The sequence below is a fragment of the Channa argus genome, chromosome 8 (genome assembly GCF_033026475.1).
Source record: "Channa argus isolate prfri chromosome 8, Channa argus male v1.0, whole genome shotgun sequence".
Lineage (NCBI taxonomy): Eukaryota > Metazoa > Chordata > Actinopteri > Anabantiformes > Channidae > Channa > Channa argus.
The window spans coordinates 11960993-11981190 of record NC_090204.1 but is presented as its reverse complement, the minus strand read 5'-3'; the positions used below and the strand labels follow the sequence as shown (position 1 = coordinate 11981190).

Below are 20198 nucleotides of genomic sequence, written 5' to 3'. Positions count from 1 at the left end.
ACATGGGACTTTTGTGGCTTTAAAATTATTTTAGGTGTTTTTACCCTTACTTAGTTTTGTGTATAAAATGAAAGACAGCAACATGCTTTTCTGTCAACTTCTGTATCTTTTTTGTATCAGCACATGAGAGTGATAATAGTTAGAGAAAGGTTGTATAAAGGATAAGCGTTACAGCAACAGTATTACCATGCTATTTGAATTGGTCCATCAAATGAGGCATTTTGAAGGAGGCTGCACAGGAAGAGGTGATAAAAGAAGCTGCTGCTTTACTGATAAAAAGGATGAGCACAATACGAGAAATGTGAAAGGGTCATTTGTATGAAATCACATTTACTGTGAAATACACAGGGTGTGGACTATTTAAATAAAGGCATAAGACATATCAGGCGCTTATTGTCGAAAATAATATCAAACTGTCAGTTAATGGCACTTCCATTGTGTGTCTGCTAAGTACTGATTTTTTAGTACCAATCATGTAATAATCTGGGCTTTAACAAACAACAAATAACCAAAGCATTTCCATCAGCACGCATTTGTCCAAGTACACGTGTTTTTAAAACTATAGGAAGTCGATTTATGTATCATCAGTGTGTATTATTGTTTTGAGACAACTTTTTTGTTATTGGCTGTGCGTCTCAGGGAGGCCGGAGTGGGTGGGCAGCTTTAAGAGACTCTCCCTGCTTCCTGTTCGTGTCTCCAAGCAAAGCGACACTCAGCAGCTGCAGCAGCGGCACCGGCAGCGGCGGAGCAGGAGGAGCAGAGCCGTAGGAGCAGGAGGAGCAGGAGGAGAGCCCGGCACGTCACAAAGTTTGAGGCTGCAGCTGTCCGGACGAAAGGACCACCGTACGTGGAGTCAGGTTAGTGCAATAACCAAAACGATGTCCAATTATTTACAACACACTGCGTATAATGCAGGTATTCATCCAAACCTGAATGCAGTGTGCTATAAACTCGGACTTATGGGACACTGCGCTGCGACACGTAAACTAAGACTCCGTCTTCGATTGCAGACTTAATTGCGTCAAACTTTTAAAGTTATTATTTCTTTAACAGATGCTCATTTCTCAAACACCAACCCACTATTAGCTGACCACAAGAGTCCGGCTGCTAAAAACACCTCTGTTGGTTTGAGCTATTCCAAAAACACCAGGAAGCAACCTGACATTTCTATTAAGACTGAAAAAACATACATTAGCTTTTTTTTTCCAAATTGGAGAAATACATAAAACACATTCAATCAGACAGATAGAATAAAACTACCTGGCTGTGATGCTTACTGGGATTTATATGGACCCACCTGGTTACCACATCATGGCCCAATGTTCCTTCTTCCAAGGCACCGTCGGGACATGTGGCCTGAATTTTCATGCTGAGATGGGATAGCTTATATATGTATTTCCTCTAAATCCAACCTTTAGGTCATCGGGACAGCACAGATGCATCCTAACCAGCTACAGTAGCAGTACACAAGTATTAGTAAATCCCAAAATTAATTTCATTTGATCTTTTAGGATTGTAACTGGCTGGAAAAAAGAAACAAAAAATTAACAGATGTCAGTCCATTGCTTCGGCATCTGTGATCGACTCCCATCAGTGATTATGTCATTTAATCCAGTTGCTGCTTGGAGCTGTAGTCTTTGAACCATCCTACACCTTATCACTTAGCCACCACAGGACCCTGAAATCTGTGCCAGCCATTGGATACACCACAGCCTTCGTGGACACTTCCACCCATATTGTCTCGTGTTTCAATGACAGCTTCTGAATAATTCACTGTGTGTTGTTAACAGTAATGAGTAATCTGAGTTTTGGGGTATCTGGAATCTGATGGAGCTTGTTGAACAGAGAACAGGGATCTAGTCCTATTGTAAGAAATACCCAGAGTGCAGAGCCAGTCAGCTCCCTGGAAGAAACGCTCCCAAGCTTGTAGGCTACATTTCAACAAGGTTAAATAGCTGCAACAGTCACTCTGTGTTCTCATTTTGTTTTAAATGCTTTAAACAGCACAGCAACAGTATTCATCAAAGCTTCAGTACCCAACTTTTGACAGTCAAAGAAGCTATAGCATGAAACACTAGACCAGTCCACCCAGGGCATTTTATGCTCACACTGTGTCAAAAATTGCGGCGTCTCAGTGAAATAATCAGATTGGTTAGAAGGACGAGCCTGGCTCACACAGCATTAAAAGGGAATGACTCTGCACTGTTGCTAGTGCTCTTCTGTTAGTGTCACGAGAGGCGTCAACAGTCTATCTCCAAAATAAAAATAAGTTATGGAAAAAAACATATTTATCTCTGCTTTGGCCAGATAAATGCAGAGGGGACCATGTTCTATTTTTAAATATTTTACAGTTTCCAAACATAACAAATCTGATAATGGCAGGAAATCATGAATCCTTTAGTTTTTACTATGTTACTCTGACTCAAAATCATGTAGGGTTGAAACAAATTGATTTTGCATATGCTATGTATATGCAAAAAATATATGCTAAGTATGTGATACTGTCTCTGTGGAGAAACAAATTTGAAAACTAAATGAAAATGAGAACATACAGAATGTGGCTTCTTTACTTTATTGACAACTCTCAGTTTACCAATAAACTCACATGGTAACAGTGACTGGCAGGGAGCTGTCAGTGTCATCGTGTAATGACCTGTAATGAGAGGAGAGTGGGAACAGAAAGAGAAAACGCAGGTGGGTTTGCCCACAAAGCCATCACCACAGTCCTTTCATGACATACAGTTTTACATGGAGCACTTTAGTAAATCAGGTTCTCCAACACACAGCTGTCATACTGTGACACTGCCAGTGATTTATTCATATTTGCTCGCCAAGGTGGTTGTTTTATTACATTATTAATGCTGCATATGAGTAAGAATAAGGAGGTGGTGAAGTCATTAAAGTGCTACATCGCCCTAATAGCCCTCATTTAAATTTCATGCTGTTGTCTGGTTTTGTTCTGAAATGACTTCTTCATCTGGAACCACAGAACCACAAATCACCTGTTTGTTGGATGGTACTTCAGTGTCTTGGCCCGGAAATAATAGCAATGTCACACTGAGCGGGATCCAATTTGGCTGTATATAATGTGGCAACAAAGCACACAGGGTCATAAACATCGTATTTGCCGTCACATAAAAACTCACCTCCTGCCCACATGAGCACAAAACCAGCGGGAAGGTTGAAGCAGCTCCTGTGGTTGACGTCTTGTGTCGATGCAGAGTCTTCACGAGTCATCAACCTTGACACGTAACAGTGAGGTGATTCTTTTAAAGGTGTTGTGCTTTTGATTTCCTGTTGAAGATAACTCATAAAAAAATCATTACCCTCATAATATTTAGTTTTTTTAATAACTTGACACAGGGTGCAGGATTTATTGCCTGTTCCATTTGAGCTCAGAGACAGAGCCTCAGAGCCCAGAGCAGTCCACGGCACCTCGGTATTAACCCACCTGGATATCTGCTGGTGGACAGCGAGGCTTCAGAACTCACCCCCTCTCTCCCCTCTCCACTGAAAGCTCAGTAATCAAATCAGCTGAATGCACTACCTTCACTTGAGCAAAGCAATATGTCTGTGTCATTGTGCTGACTTTTCTTCTGTGTTTAATCCATGTCAGTGAGGATCCGAGCAGTCAGCAGCTTCCTGCTGAGCAAATGTATTTCAGCTTCACAACAATAGCACTCTGCTCTTGTTGAGAATGTAAAGCCACTCTTTTTCTTAAAAGGTGGACCACATTTACTAGGGTTTGGACTGTGATATTGTATTTTTAAAATTAGGTGAAGACCATCTGTTACATGTTTTTTTTTCCCTCGTCACAGTTGCTCTGACATCTCAGGTCATTTTATTTTAACGGTGTCAGTTCTTTTTAATGCTTTTTAATGCTTGTCGCCTTGGTTTTGAGTGAGCATCGTGTGGGCAGACCATGTAATATATATGGCCTTCGTTGTAGGCCAGTTGACTGCTTGGCACAGCTCTGTTCTGTCCCACAGGGTTTGACAGAACGGGTGCCTGATGGATAGTAAGTGCTGTCTTCTGACTTTAAGACTGCTGACATGTCCATATTGCCTCACTCCACACAAATGCCTCCCTCTGTCATGCTGCCTACATCTCATCTTTCTTTTTCTTCCTTGCTTCCTCTCACCTTCCTGATGTTTTTCTCCTTCTCTTACCTCCACATGTATCTGATTAATGCCCTCTGTGCTCCCCGGGTAGCTGCAGACCTCTGGTCTCTCTGAATGCAGTTGTGAAATCAGAGGAATTACCAATATGCTCTTTATCTTTCCACCCCATTTCTATCCTTGCTTGCTCTTATTTTCAGCTGATATTCTCGCCACCGGGGCCTTCCTGGTGCTATGACTCTGGACAGCAGCAGGGGGTCTTTCAAGGTGGACTATATGGTGATCTCAGCTGCTGTCCTCCTTTTCACCCTTTTCTAAATTAATCACTTATTGACTTAAAAAAATTGCCTGGTCTTTGTCAATACTTTCTAGATTGCTCTTTTTACCCAACCACACATACATTAATCTCCTCACTGATGACCTGCCACCTACTGTGGCATTGTTGTGTGAATTTTTCATGTCTGTGATTTGTGAATTAAATATAAGATGGAGGTGGACATGAATGGGCTGACATTTATTCAGCTTGACTGGTGGGAGAGAAAGGATGTTTTTTTGTTTGAGAAGGCTGAGGTGAGGGAGGGGGGCTTATAGATGAGGTGATTTCAAAAAGGGAACCATGGGTGAGTGTTGTGAGGGATGGAAATGATGATCAGATATGACAGAGTTGACTAAGGTATTGGTGGTATCAAACCGGAGAGAAAGGTGGCTTCATTTGCTACCTGTCACCATGCCAGCATGACTGAGGTAGATGTTTGGAGGCAGTAAATGTGTTTCAGGACTTTCTTGCCTTTGAGTCCGCCCCTAGGGGCTTCATAACAGGAGAAATCATATTTAGAGCTTATATAGCCATGCTGAGGTGAAATATAATTCTCAAAAACGTCTATTCAGTGAGTGTGTGCATTTGGCCTTTTTTATTGTATATTTATAGCTGTTAATATTTTCTGTGACCTTTTTATTGAGCAAGGCACAGCAGACAGAGAACAGGAGACATGCTGTAAGTGTTGCTATAAAATCTCATCTGTGTTTCTATGTGGTGCATAAATTATTTCAAGATTTACGTAAGTCTAAATTTTAGAAATGAATTTATTTTAGTCCCTTTAGCACAAACATATCTAATATTTGAGACTATAGATTTAAGGATCCCTTTTTAGTTCTATTTTCCGTTTTTTATGACAATGACACTGTTTGTGGAATATGCCAGGAGCTCTATACTGTATATATCCTATATGCAGAAATATGGTTTGAAAATCTGTCTGACTCCCCAAAAAATATATTTGGCATTGGCATCATCAAAAATAGAAGTAAGTAGACTTGTCAGCAAATGAGAATTGTCTGCCTCCATATAGCCTACTATTCTACCGCTGGCCCAGGATAATTGACAGTTTAGGAAAGTGCATTAACAACAGTTTATAAGTCTTGACTGGCAGCAGTAGGTCCAGCATCCAGCCCTATTCCTCCAGAGACATACAGGCTGAGCGTTCCCCCGGTGGCAGACAGAAGCTGTGCTGTCAGGGAGAATGACACAGACAACCAGGAGATGGGATAGCTAGACTGAAAACTAAGTAAATGGGAGCAACCCCTCACCCCCCAGCCCCTCCCTAGTCAAGAAACATGCAGTCTACCATGCAGCAGATGATCCTGACAGGGCAAGAATTTCAGCTGTATATAAGTCAGGGTTTGTATTTACGTAACACAGAAAGCGTATCTTGTTCAAAATGAATACTGAAGTAGAATCTTGAATACTTTGAATATTGATGCGGGAGTGACCTTGAAAAACCCTAAATGTGCTGATAGGGAAAATAGACTGCATGTTCATCTGGGCGAGTGATAAAATGATAGATTGTAGGCAGCTTCGAAGATGGAATTGCTCAGCTATATTGCTGCTGTTGAGAATCACAAAGGGCTTGTTTTTTCTCTTTGCTCCTTCATCTGTGTACAACTCCATTTGTCTTTCCCTCTGTATCACCATCCCTTATTCATTCGTCCTGGTTCACTACATTATAAGTTTATATGTAAGCTGATGTGAACATTTTCTTATAGCAGCAAGCCACTTTTTTCGCTTTAGAAATGCCTGACAGTGAGATCCATACTTCAAACTGATGAGGGGTGAACGGTGGGAAAGCGCGTACATTGATGACGAAGGACAGGTTCTTGAAAAATGCGTCAGGATAATGTGTATTGCCCTCGGTTTTGTGTTGCTGTACACCTTTTTGTTTTCAAAGGTCAGCAGTCTTGAGTGAATTCCACTCTCACAGCACTGCCTTCTCATTTACATGTGCACTCAGTAAAAGAACAGGGTGCTATTTCTCTCTCTCTCGCTCTCACAATGTGTCTTTATATCTGTGTTCCACCGACAAATAGGCACCTTTTAGTTTAAGTGTGTATGCAGAGCTGAATGGCTTGCTGTGTTGGAACAGCAGAATATTTAATTGCTTAACTTTATCACCATTACTGTAGCTGACTGTCTGCCAGCCTAATTATGACGGGGGTTATCTGGAGCTGGCTCGGTTGTGAGCTGAACTGTTAGCCAAATGTAAAGAGAAATGACTCCATAAACACTTTGTCTCTCTCAGGTGCTAAAAATACCTCTAAGACTGTCATGTTTTGGTCTGTAATGTAGGTGTATACACTTACTGTGTGTGTGTGTGTGTATGTGTGTGTGTGTGTGTGTGTGTGTGTGTGTGTGTGTCAGAACCTAGCTCTGCAGGTTAAGCTACACATGTTAAAGTCAGATAAAGTTAGTATTGATTTTAATGTTGGACAAAGTGTGTTGCTGTACTTAAATCAAGGTTACCTGGTCTCCGTTGTCCTCATTAGCCACAGACACACAGCTGGTGTCGGCTGCCCGAGGTGACGAATAAACTCAAACAAATAACCATGAGTCCCCACAAAAAAAAGGAAATCAAACCTATCATTACGACTTCAGGACAGATTCAGTACATTCTCACAGGGGGCTCACACCATTTGACAATACGGGCGCAGCATTTGTGTCCTATAAATGATACACATTTAATTTGTAAAGACCATTATTTTTATAGTGAGGTGAAAGTGGGATGCCAACCTGAGCTTGTGATCTCATGCCGCTCCCCTTTGCCTTTTCTTCAGGTCCAATTTATCTTTATAAGCAGCAAATTGGAAAGAGTTAATTCAATTCCCAGCAGGCTGGGGCTGAGACTGGGAACATTTACCGTCTATTTTGCTCTTGCCACTTAGCTATCCCTCTCTCTTTCTGCCTTTCTCTTTGTTTTTAAAGTGTAATTACTTTTAGAGAGTGGCTTTACTCAGGCTATAAATAATGACAAATCAAGCTTGTCTCCCCATTGAACCTTGTGCAGGCTTGAGTTGGTTGGTGATCTGTGGGGGATCAGGGGAAGGAAACTTGTGGTCTGTGGCCTGCCTGTTGAAAAGAAAAGGCTTGATCTTGCTTTGATGGGAAATTGATCTAATTCTGTATGTTTGTAATCAGGAGTGGAAATGTTAAATACATAGCTTATCTACCATTTCTACCAACTTCAGAGTCAAACAAATAGTTTGGGAAAGGATAAAAAAATCCTCCTCTGCAGGAATAATCTGCCTGGTTGCAACTGCTTCAAAATGTGACAAAATATGAAACCACCTTAAATCTACATAAACATTTTCTCTATTTATAATAATAGTGAATATTTCAGCTCTCAAATTTGGTAAGCTGTCCTTGCGCTTAAGCTCTTCAGCTGGGACCTACCACCATGTCATTCTGAGGGGTTTACAACTGGGGTGGCTAATCAGATTTTTGGGGTGACCCATGCCAATCCAGGACTCCCTTCTAACTCTGCCCCTGTTTGTAGTGGTGCATAAGAAATAAAAAGCAGACATCCAAAACCTGCAAAACAAATGAAGTAGTGGCTATGGCAATGAATATGTTTTTTATCTTTCTGGAAACCTGCTTTGGGTTGTACCACATAAACAAATGACCTCTAATCGTAAAATATAATCAAATTTGACTTAGATTTTTGCTTGCCTTGTACCTCACTTGTAAGTCGCTTTGGATAAACGCGTCTGCTAAATGACTAAATGTAAACGTAAATATAGCTGCAAATGAGTAAAATCCATGTGTGTTTGTGTGTGAAAGTGTGTGTAAGGGGCGGTGGGTGCATGTGAGAAATAATGACGGGGTACACATGGTCATCTGAAAGGCAACTAAATTATTAGCTCTCTTAATTTTACTTACCCTGACGAGTTCTGTCAGTGTTAACTTAACCTCCGCCTGTGTGGGTGTCTGTGTTTGCATAAGCTGTTTGTTTCAGTGCCTCTCTGTAGAATATCTGCACTGTGAATGTGATGTAGTTATCAATGTTTGGCTTGAGTGAACATTACAAACTCTTATCCTTCTTAGCCTGTTTACACCATGTTGTTGTGTGTGTTTCAGTGAGTTTTTCAATGTGAATGTGTTACCACTGATGGTCTCTGTGTGTGTGTGTGTGTGTGTGTGTGTGTGTGTGTGTGTGTGTGTGTGTGTGTGTGTGTGTGGGTGCATGAGTGTGAGAGATGTCCATTTAAGGACTTTTTGATTGAGACTGAGGAGTGTTCGCTTCGCTTCCCTTTATCTCAGGGGTCTCGTTGCTACTTTGCGGAAGTGTCCTGCCAGAGAAATGGAGTGGTAGACAACTAATGCGAGACAAGGCTGATGGATGATGTGTGTGGTCGTGCATGTGAGGCTGACGAAGGGTGATGGTGGGAGTGAGATTTAACGAGGAGGAAAATAAGCTGAGCAATCTCTGTCCTCCCTCTACATTCCAATAAGTTATTCACACACACACCTTCAGAGGTTATGAATGAACTTTATGAAAAGGCAGAAAATATAGTGTATTTGTCATTTCAGGCTCTTCTATATAAATCGAGCATTCTCTGTACAGTATGTACTATGGCTATTAATAACTACAGTTCATTGCATATATAAACCAAAATACAGTGTGTAATAGAAATGGTATACGTGTTATTGCAGATTATAAAAAACAACACTCTTGCGGGGGAGAAAAATTATATTGATTAATAAGAAATTTTAGAGAAACACAATGGTGCTTAATAAGTACAGGGTGCATAGAAACAGATGAGGAGGTCATGTTTATAACTTTTAAGCTCTCCATCTACACAGATTTTCATGATCTCGTCAATATATTAGTAATATAAACATTTTCTTGTACTGGGTCTCCAGAGCCAGGGCTCATGCCTTTATTGGTTTTATAGCACCTTACAGAACACCTAACATTTGGTTAAATGTTCCCCTGCAGGTTTCACTTTGCAGGCAGCATTTCTCCTTCTTTAGCAGTTTGACAGCAATTAACAATCTACTGGCTGAAGCAGGTTGGATATTTGACCACTCTTAGCAGAATATGTGGAGCTCTGTTAAACTAGTTGGTTTTGTGGTATAGACCTGACTTTTAAGCATAGTCTGCAAATTTTTGATTGAGGTCAGGACTTTGGGAACGCCTTTCCAAAAGCTGCTAGTCTGCTTTAACTATTCAGCGACCAGCTTAACATGATGGCAACTCCGAACTGTAGCAACATTACAGAGAAACGCTCCCTTGTGTCCAAAGGAACCTTTGGACCAATATACCTCCAAATATACCTCTTGTTATTAGGGCCAAACAACTCAATCTTTGTCTCATCTAATCTGACCATTATACTTAATTATACACCTGTATGTTATGATATTGGTGATCAAAACTTTCGTTATGACTTGTTCTTTTTTCCTGGTTCTTACTGGTGTTGCTTCTCCTGAAGTAACATTTCCAGTGTTGGTCATCGTGGCTTGGAAGATACCGTAGATCGCTGATAAAGCTATTGGCAACATAAGTAAGAGCCTAAAAGATGTGACACAGTCAGTGCTGATCACTATTATTTTTACTAAACCATAGAATTTGACTCTAACTTTGTTTCAAAATGGTGACAGTGTAAGTACTAACTGTGTCCTTGAAAACTGATTCAAGGTTTTGCGACCTATTTTTGGGTTTTGCAACTCGTCACTCAGAGGCAGTGGCAAGATGGAACTGCTTATACACACGCAGGCACATGCACACACACACACACAAAAATTCGTTCACAGTGTGAGTGCCACCTCCCAGGAGTGTCATCCTGCTGTCAGCCTGAGTCTGCAGCAGGCACCCTGGAGACACTGGCTGATGAAGAGGTGGATAGAAAACCTTTGAACTGAATGTGACACAGAGAGAGAGAGAGTGTGTATGGAAAAGGCATTTTGCCATGGTCATGCAGAGGAAAGTCAACCCAGTTTGTGCCAGCAAAATTCTCCAGTCTCCTCTGTACTGCTGCCCATTCACTACAGGAACGTCTGCTCTATTCATCCATCTTCATCCATCCTCCATCAGTCTTCATCATCACCTTTTCATCTTTTGTTTTCTGTACATCCTACATTCCTGTTTTTGTCTTGATACAGTCACTCGTATGTCTGTCTCTTTTTTATTATAATGACTAAATCACTGTAACTCTATTGTAAATACAGATTGTCTTTAATACATAGCTTAAAATTTAAAAAGCTCTCACTATTAATATCTCTTTATCCTTTCAACCCTATTTTTCTTCCTCTGTATCCTCTTAAGCATCTCCCAACACACACTTACTGTACTCTCCATATCTCTCCATATCACGTTTGTCTAAGCAAACAGCCCAGTCGCACTCCATTCAGACGAGTGAGCATGCAATAATGGTTTGTGTATCAAGTTTCCTAAATGATTTGAAACTTGGTCCGCTCCAGGAGATGTGATTTTAGATTATTAATGAAGCTCCACAACACTTTGTCTTTTCCTCCATCATGTGAACACATGAATTAAGGAGGCCAACAGGAGAACAAATGACCCACTGTAACAGTGCACTGACAAATGAGTGCAATGTAATGGGGTATCAGTGTTTATTATCACGCATTTATTACTGCTGGTGTAACCATAAGAGCACCTTAATCGGCTTACTAATTGACTGTCATTACAGGGGATGCTGGTGCTGTGCTCTCACCACAGATGGCTAATGTCAGTGTCCCTGTTTATTGAGCAGAGGATCACATTAATCACATTGTATTATGAAATGAGGACGGAATGACTTAATCTTCTCCTTATGGTCCACATGAGAAGTAAACAGTCTCTGAAAATGTCTTGTAATTCCTGTGACTTTATTTTGAGCTGATGTTAAATAGTGAATTGTTTTGGATCTTATTGCATTGATTTTCTAATGAAGTGCCTCTTGTTCTTACAGGTGGTGTTGATTCACCATCCCATCCAGGAGCATCTGTTGGACAAAAGCCATCTAACATCCCTCTGTCATGTCTGCTGAAGACGGTTGGACCACCACCACAAACATATTCTGCCTACAGTAGACTGAAGATTGAATTGGATGAAGCAACTTTTATGACTGACAACTTAAACATAGATTTTCAGAACTCTTTTTACCCATTTTCTACCTTTTGCTGCTTCTCGGTTTGTGAAGAGGGGCAGCTTTTGAAGACACATTCCCAAAGGGAAACAGTGAAAGAGCTCAGTAGCACATTTCAACAGCTCTTGACCCACCCGTCACACTCCAACTAGCTGGCTGAGGAGAAAACTTTGGATTTACTTTAAACATCAGCACTGTTTTCCATTCAAAGCAAATGATCAACTACCCTGCCCACTAATTAGCTTCACAACACCTAGACACAAACAGCTTCACTGCACACCATTAAGTCCCATAGAGAACACTGACCTTGCCTGTGTCAGACATGTGTTTGTGTTAGCAGGAGGCATTTTCATATCTTGTCTGTCCTGATAAAGACTGAAAATGAGAACTGATGTGGCAGTCTGGCCTTGATAAAGACTCTTTAAATAAAATTTACCGCCTGAGGGTTGACTACTCAAATAAGATTTAAGCTTCATTAGCCTGTTTAGTGTGGTTCCTCAAAATGTGTGAAAGTAAAAAGTAGTTCATATAATGAAAGTGTGTGTGTATATGCATGGTGGTCATTCACATTGTCAGAGGAGATTAAAGCCAGGCCTGTTTGGTTCATGTCATTTTGACTGACCCAGATTTGACTAAATAAACTGACCACCACATCTTAAATATATGAGACTCCCACCAAGTTAAGCCACCTAACTTGTTGCTTAGGTCACATCACCCGATTAACAGAGACTGCAATAATAAACTACTTAGCTTTCTTTTTGTTTAGCCTCATAATCAAACTCCCAGTCTTCAGTTTGGCCTGTGTCTCTGCATGCTGTCCCTCATGAACCTCTTCCCATCATTTTCCACATCTCCTCCTAACACACCGACTATCCAGTCAGTGTGTAAACCCTGCCTTCGGGCCCCGTGGAGGATGAACGATGTGCCCACCCTTGACTATGATTTGCTGCTGTCCCCTGCCAGCTCCTCCCTCCCAGGCAGCCCTGGCGGTGGCAGCAGCAGCCCTCCTCTAGCCTTGGTTGGGGTGGACACTGAGCAGCGCACTGCCTTGGCCTTTGTAGGCCTTCTCATGTTGTTCCTGGTCTTCCTGCTGGTCAGGTGCTTCAGGATCCTGCTGGACCCATACAGCCGCATGCCCGCATCATCCTGGACTGACCACAAGGAGGGGCTGGAGAGGGGTCAGTTTGATTATGCACTGGTGTAGAATGAAGTGTTGATGGGGTGGAAAAGGAAATATTTAACTGCACATAGACAGGTTTCTTTAGCATAGTCTAATTTACAGGTGGAGATGGACCATACCAATGCATAGTATTGTGAATGCACTCTAACGGGGTTTACCTGTGGGAGTATACTTTTTTATATCAATGTACTGCAGACTGTGTACTAATGTAAATATAAGGCTGAAAGACCCTATCTAAGCATAACAAACCTGGTTATGCAAGAGGCACACTCTGCAATCCAAACATTCAAACCCAATGTTAACCAGAATTAATGAGCTGCACAGCTGCCTTAACCTGACTACGATGACCCACCGTACTAGGCTAACATGCCAACCCACCACGGCGCTTTAGGGCTAAGTTTTCTGAATTCTTCTGCTTGTCACACCACCTTCACGCACAACATAGTTTAGAGTGTCAAAGTTAGGTTTCAGACAAGAACACTCGACAGGCATAACGAAGCGGAACATAAATGAAAGAGTTTGCACTTAAGCAGATGCCCCCTTTAATGAACTGAGGTCCATTATAAAGCATCCGAGTGTAAGGTGCTGATCGAGGAGCACAAATCCTCAAACATTTGTTTTGAGTTCAGAGTCTGATCCTCGAGCAGTACTGCAGTGCTATATGCTTTTTAAGGCCCAAGCAGGTAGTTTATGTCTCCATTAAATCTTGTGTTTTTATTTAAGTGTGTGTTAACTGCATCTAAAACTGAGAAGCCATATTGAAACTATATAATCTCTAATTTCTGCAAGTAGAGTTTATGTTCATTGGTTGTGTCCTTTGCTTTAGTCAGCCTGCCAAGTGTGGCGATGAAGCAAACAGCAGCCTTTAGGCAAACAAAGCTTTATTTTTCTAATCTTGACTCAAGTTTGAGAGTCTCCTTTTTGCTATTTTTCTGTCCTCTTCCTCTATCAATCTTTAGACTGTGGGTTTTTGGGGTAGTCATGCAGCCACATCTTAGAAGAAGAAGCAAAGCAAGTAGTTTTGCTTTGTTTGTGTTTTGTAATGACATATTTTTCTGACTCTGCTTGTTTTTGATACACTGCTTTGAATCAGTGAAAATAAAAAGGGTTTCTCTCTCATTTACTCTTCTCTAATTTCCACTGATACCTGGACTATGTGGAGGATCCACATTGTTCATGTTGGAAATTAAATAAAATGGTTACTACTCACAGGTCATTGTGTGTTACCTTTGTTAGCCATAAACATTCACACACAAGCCGGACAGAACAGAAGAACATAGGAGAAAACTTAAAAATATAACCCACAATACTTTATTGCAATTTATTGTCTATGGACAAAGGTTTACAATATCATATGAACCACTTGAATTTTTCAGACTTCCATTTGGTGTTATAAATGTCTGGTTCTTCCCTTTGCACAAAGATGCTGATCATTCAGGATATTAAAACATGCCCCCTGATGGCAGACTGATTTATTGATCTTCAGCTAGGAGATGTGGATGATTGTCATTTCAGCTTTCAGTCAGACTCGGAGATCAACAGCTGTCACATATTTTTGGTGAATATTAGAACTTTTGAAACTTCTGGCTCTTGTTTTCTGCATACAAAGCACATGATGTTTCAATGCAAACAGGTCATGATGACAGTATTGTTTAAACACTGAAGCTGAGATACAGTAAGCACACGCAACACACTGTCTTAAAAAGAACATAGCGGCAAATAAAAGAAATTACAAGCTGATAATAAAAGTATACTAATGTTCCCATGTTAGAAAAAAATGGTTATGTATCATAAACATTGCCTAGGCTGTGGGACAGTACAACAACCTTGATTGTTAAAGAGAAAAATCTTATATTTTAGCACCATAGATCCTCGCTGGAGATGGTCAAGTTTGAGTTGATCCTTAAGGCATCGTACAGACAGTGTAAGCTTATTGAGTTAATAGATAATGGAATCTTAAAGTCTGACATGTAATTTTTTTTTTTGATCTGACTGTTTTTCAAAAGATTCAGTCAATCATCAACAAATAGGATTTTTTGGGTTCCTTTATTTTCTCGCCAAAACAAAAGCCAACAGCACTAAAGGCCTTCAATCTTGGGTTTACTGTGAATATTTGTTTCGGCAGCCATAACCTAAAAAAAAAAAAGAAAATCTACATTTCACTTAAAAATATACAATTTAATTTCCAAGAAGCGAGTCTGATAATATTGGTTTTTTCAGCACCCAAACAATACAAAAGACAGACAAACACAACAATAAAAACCTGGCAAAAAAAAAGTCACTTTTACAATCCAGATTCAAGACTGCACTTTCCTTGTACAGCGTGAGAGGTGGTATTATCTAGCACCCTTTTTCCCTTTGAGAGAAAAAAATCATGACAAATGAAAGATGACCTGACTGATATTTGTTTCATGTGAGGTTTCACGTTCACCTGTGCGTGCCCTTAAACTGCAATGCACTACATTGAGTTAGTTAAGTTTAACATCATGTACCACCGAGACTGCCTCTGTATTTAGCTGCGTGTCTCCTTGTGTTGTAAACGAGGCTCAGACCTCAAACATCGAGGTAAAGACATCACTGTAAAGTCAAAGAAGTCAGATAAAGTCGTCTTATTGTCAAGTTCAACCTCCCAACACCGGCTCTCAGTTACAGCTGTTTTCCTGAGGCATTAGTTTTGTTTGTGGTGAAAACGCTCAACCAGGAGAAGCTACAAGCCTCTGACAGCCGACAAGAGAAAAAGACTTTGGACTTGATAAAAAAGCAGGCTCTCAGGTCCAGAATCAGTGCAAGTCTTGCTCCCTTACAGGATAAATACAAACATGACCTGATCTATCTTCTTTTAGGTCTACGAGCTACTGACTGGTGAATTCCCTGCTCATGATGGATGCTGAGGGACACTAGCACCCTCTCTTGTTTTAAAGTCAGCATCACAGCATGGTGTCCATACTCGTTGAGACGTACTGAGGTAACCAAACATGACAGGACACACACATAAACACGCTAATCCCTGTTTGCCGTTCCCAACGGGCAGGACAAAAGTCAGTCACATCGGAGCAGAATGCAGCTTGCTGTTTTCTTATCTGAAGATCGGTTGACATCCCTCCATGTATAAATGTTGCAGTCCTTTGTGCTAACATTTTTCAAAACAGCAACAATACATTAAATGACACACTATAATACTGAGAGGGGGACATGTGACAAACCATCTACCCCAGTGTCGTGATTTTTAGCAAGATCAAAGAGAGGTGAGAGAGTCCTTGGACCACCGGGATGACTATTTTATCCATAATATCATTGCTTTATAATTCTACAGGAAGATGACATCACCCTAGAGCCTATGATTTGAATACCCACACGTTGCATAAAGATAGTTTTGGTCACTCTCTGTCAAACTAATAAAAACTCTTTTTGTGCACCATCTGCCTGCTATTTTGTGTGTGTTTGGTGCTGTGGTCCAAGCACTAAGACTCCTCTCTGCTCTCTCCTCCACTGGATCTGGGTCTGATAGGAAAGAAGAAGCGCAACAGGAAGTTTAATCAGAAAAAAAAACACAAAACATGAACATATAATAACGTGAACAGTAACAAAGTGGTGGAAGAGTTGGGCTGATTGACTCAGTCTTTCATAGCCCCTTGATTACCCGCTGCAGAAGGAGCTGGGTTAGAGGAGTTATTAGATAAAAGGGAAGGTTAAACTCAAAGGCTTCGGGAATCAGTCCAAGGCAGGATTGCAAGCGCACTCTGAGCTCAGTGCAGGTGGATGTGGAGCTTAATGCGCAGGATGTCTCCTATTTCCCCTTGTAGGTAGTCAGTGTCATGCTGCTCCTCCAGCTGATGCAGTCTCCGGGGCCCAAACAGCCGCAGGCTGGCAATCTCTAGCCGGTAGGATCCCGGTGGAGGTGGCCTCTTGCCGAGCCGGAGTACGCTCTTTCCGTCACGGCGCTCGAGCAGGCGGAAGTGTTCCTTAGTATTGCCGTGGGTGATGACATAGCGTATGTGGTGCTCCAGGGGCTGCAGGGCCGGCAAAAGCTCCAGAAGAGGCTCTTTGTTAAGCAGGTTGGCCAGAGAGAGGTTCATGGGGATGGTGTCCTGGGTGTCCACACTGGCCATACTCACCGATTGTTCCTATAGTGGGGATAAAGAGGGCTTTGAATTCTTTAGCAAGTCAGACGAGAACCAGTCCTGTTGCTGCTACAGAGAAATTAAATGAAAGAACTGACACAGTTATTGAGACACAGTTTGTCAACAGATGTACCTGACTGAGCTCATTTTCATCAGTGTTGCGCTTGTGTCGTCCTTTATTTCCTCCTCCATTGATCTTACACTCGTAGCAGGCCTCAGGTGACAGACTGTCATCCTCTTCACCCTCCACATACTGGGTTTGTAAACCTGAGCCTGTTAAACAGTGACTGAATGGAGACACACAGAGTAAGAGAGGATAAAGGATACAAATCCATATCATAGTCAATATTCCTAGCACATAAAACATAATCAATGCTGTGATAAGACGTGGCACCACGCCACAATAGTGATACTTTTTTCTTCATGGTCTCTCACCCCTGTCCAGCTCTGTAGAAACCTCCAGGACAACCACACAGGTAGCCTCCATCAGTATTGGAGCAGCCATAGCTACAGGGGTTGGAACCTGTGCTACATTCATTCACATCTTGGCACCCACCAGCACTCATCTCAAAGTCAAAGCCAGAGGGACATACACACTTGAAGCTGCCCAGTGTGTTGTAACAGGAGGCAGAGCCACACACTGTCCCGCCCTGACATTCATTTTCATCTGCACAGAGAAGAGGCAGAGTGCAGAGGCAGAGTTAGAAAAGGTGAATAAGTTTTAATTTATAAAGCCAGCTCAAAACTGTGTCAACAGTTATACTCAAGTATAAAATGCACAAACTTTGTATATTTGTAATACTGGTAATTATGCAGTCATTCAAAGTAACAACGATAAACACAATAGCCTGACCAAAACAGGATTTCTTAGGCTAGCATTGATATGTAGGACTTTTAAAAAAATCCTGATACCAGTACAATGGCAGATAGTAACTTCAGAGAGAAATAACAATAAACTTGCTTTTATGTTTTTTTTATATTGTTTTTTCATTTTATACTTATTAGGTAAAATATATTAACTCACATATTTTGATTTAGCCAATTTATCAGTCTAGATCTTTTTAACACTAGTTATTCAATGGACTTAGTAAAAAGTTTCTATAACATTTCTGTTGACATAAATCTGTGATTGTATGACAAATTACATTAAAACTTAACACACTGTTACAGTCTCCACCTTAGGACATTCTTGCATTTACAGTTCTATCATGTAATAACTCCCAGTGGTGTCTTCATGTTCTTTCACGAATCCCAGTCTGAGAAACTCACCCACACACTGGTTCCACTGGTAGTGCTGCACATAGCCCTGAGGACAGCCACAGCGGAAACCTCCTAGCATGTTCTGACAGCCGTGCTGACAGCGGTGGTTGCTGCTACATTCGTCCACATCTGAGAACATTTTAAATAACACTTTTCATTTCTAAGCATCAGCAGTTACACCTATACACCCTCAGCTGTTACTCAGCTAGCTAGATCACAAACACTAACTCAGAAGAACGCTTTTACTGAGACCTGATCTCTAAACCATCCATCCATTATCTGTAACTGCTTAAACCATATTTACCTAAATTTTACATTATTAGGTCTACTCACCCTCACACTCCAAGCCTGTGCTGTCCAAAGAGAAACCTTTGGAACATTCACAATTGAAGCTGCCAGCCGTGTTGACACAAGAGGCCCGGGAACCACACACACTGCTCTGAGCTGCACATTCATTGTTGTCTGCAAACAGAAAAAAAAAAGATTATTAAGAATACACTTGTAATAAAGCATTCTGTGTTTCTTCCTAAAGAAAAAAAATTTTTTTGGTGCAGGATAAGAGTCATCCTGTCGTGTCCTCACCAACGCAGGCAGTCTGGTGCTGGGTGAAGCCAGGAGGACACTTGCATGTGAAGCCTCCAATGGTGTTTACACAAAGGAACTGGCAGTTGTGTTGCTTGGTCGAACATTCATCCAGATCTTATAGGGAAAATAGAAAAAACAATGAGTACCGCAAAAACTAAATCACAGAGGAATGAATCCTCATAGACATGGGGCTTGTAAAACCCAAAGGACTAGTACCACATTTAATTTGTAACATTTGAATGAAATATTAGTGATTATGATGATAATTATCCCTAACAAACAGAGCCCAGACTGCTGGTAAAAGCAGCACTTCTGATTAATAAGATGATTAAATAACATCTCTTGTTGTTTTAGGAAGGAACAAATGCTACATTAATCTTTGAACACAGGTCCAAATGTACCTTTGCAGGTCTTTCCATCTGGTTGTAGAGTGTATCCTCTGGGGCAGGAGCAGAGGTAGCTGCCTTCTGTGTTTTTACATAGGAAATTACAGGGCTTGGGAGAGAGACCGCACTCATCGATATCTGAAAAATGCAGACAGAGAAAATTTATTAAATAAAAAAATAGTTTGTAGACTGATATATTGTCAACTATAAAAATGCTGAAATTCTGTAAAAGTATTAGGTATCTCGAAAATTTAAAAAACATTGAAATGAAAAGAATTATACTGCAAGAAACATAAGAATTAGCCATACCAACACAGGATGTTGCAGTGAAGTCAGTTTTATATCCCATATTACAGTGGCAGCGGAAGGATCCGATAGTGTTGACACACTGACCGTTTCGACACAGATCTGGCATCACCTGGCATTCGTTGATATCTGAAAGTACCAAAATGTTTTAGGAATGGATTATAAATATTAATTTATTCAACAGATGAGAAGTAAAACTGAGTAAAACTATGTTTTATATTATCTCTTGGTGTTACAAGTGAGCTTCTTACCTCTACCATCTGTGGTGTAGCCAGGTCCAAGTGGGCACATCTTCTTGTACTGTAGGGTACCAGGTAGTGGACAGAGCTCACACTGTGACCCCCAGCCTCGGCCCGTGTTGCAACAGCACTCAGACTTGGTCACGCTGAATCTGTTGGTGGACGACTGCTGGCACATTGTCTGCAAAACCTCAGAGTAACAGAAGCCCTGTCGGTTGTCTGAAAAAAAAAAAGACAGCAGCAGGGTCTGGAGTTAGAAATAGAATTAAGGCTCAATGCAATACTTCGCCTGAATTCAAAACTGTAAATGTAAGCAAATGTAAGTAAGTAAGTCAACATGTTCTCCAGCAGAAGTGATCTTACCAATACATTCAGTTCCAGTGGAGCTTGCCTCAAAGCCATCATTACACTCGCAGCGGTAGCTTCCCTCCGTATTGACACAGCGCCCGTTCTTACAGATGCCAGGCTTAGCACGGCACTCATTAAGGTCTGCATTATATGAAGAAAAGGACGGGAAAATGAAGAAAGAAAAAAGGTTGAAAAATCCACAACTAACCATATATGTATGATGTGTAAGGATTGAGGTG

The 20198-nt window shown here is 41.1% G+C and overlaps 2 protein-coding genes across 2 annotated transcripts in view; one reads left to right on the top strand and one right to left on the bottom strand.

The window, feature by feature from the left end:
* Positions 1 to 686: 686 nt before the first annotated feature.
* On the top strand, positions 687 to 13930 carry LOC137131549 (cortexin-1-like). The gene is made up of 2 exons (XM_067512973.1): positions 687 to 857; positions 11358 to 13930. The coding sequence occupies exon 2, from the start codon at positions 12346 to 12348 to the stop codon at positions 12736 to 12738; it is 393 nt and encodes a 130-aa protein (XP_067369074.1). The 5' UTR covers positions 687 to 857; positions 11358 to 12345; the 3' UTR covers positions 12739 to 13930.
* Positions 13931 to 14002: 72 nt separating this feature from the next.
* The window catches only part of fbn2b (fibrillin 2b), a 58850-nt gene continuing 52654 nt past the window's right edge, over positions 14003 to 20198 (bottom strand). The window contains exons 56-65 of the mRNA XM_067512972.1: positions 19975 to 20100; positions 19624 to 19830; positions 19376 to 19501; positions 19082 to 19204; positions 18678 to 18794; positions 18429 to 18557; positions 18105 to 18224; positions 17271 to 17502; positions 16969 to 17122; positions 14003 to 16838 (exon numbers count right to left, since the gene is read on the bottom strand). Coding sequence (XP_067369073.1) covers positions 16461 to 16838; positions 16969 to 17122; positions 17271 to 17502; positions 18105 to 18224; positions 18429 to 18557; positions 18678 to 18794; positions 19082 to 19204; positions 19376 to 19501; positions 19624 to 19830; positions 19975 to 20100 — 1712 coding nt within the window. The 3' untranslated portion in view covers positions 14003 to 16460. The remainder of the gene's footprint in view (positions 16839 to 16968; positions 17123 to 17270; positions 17503 to 18104; positions 18225 to 18428; positions 18558 to 18677; positions 18795 to 19081; positions 19205 to 19375; positions 19502 to 19623; positions 19831 to 19974; positions 20101 to 20198) is intronic.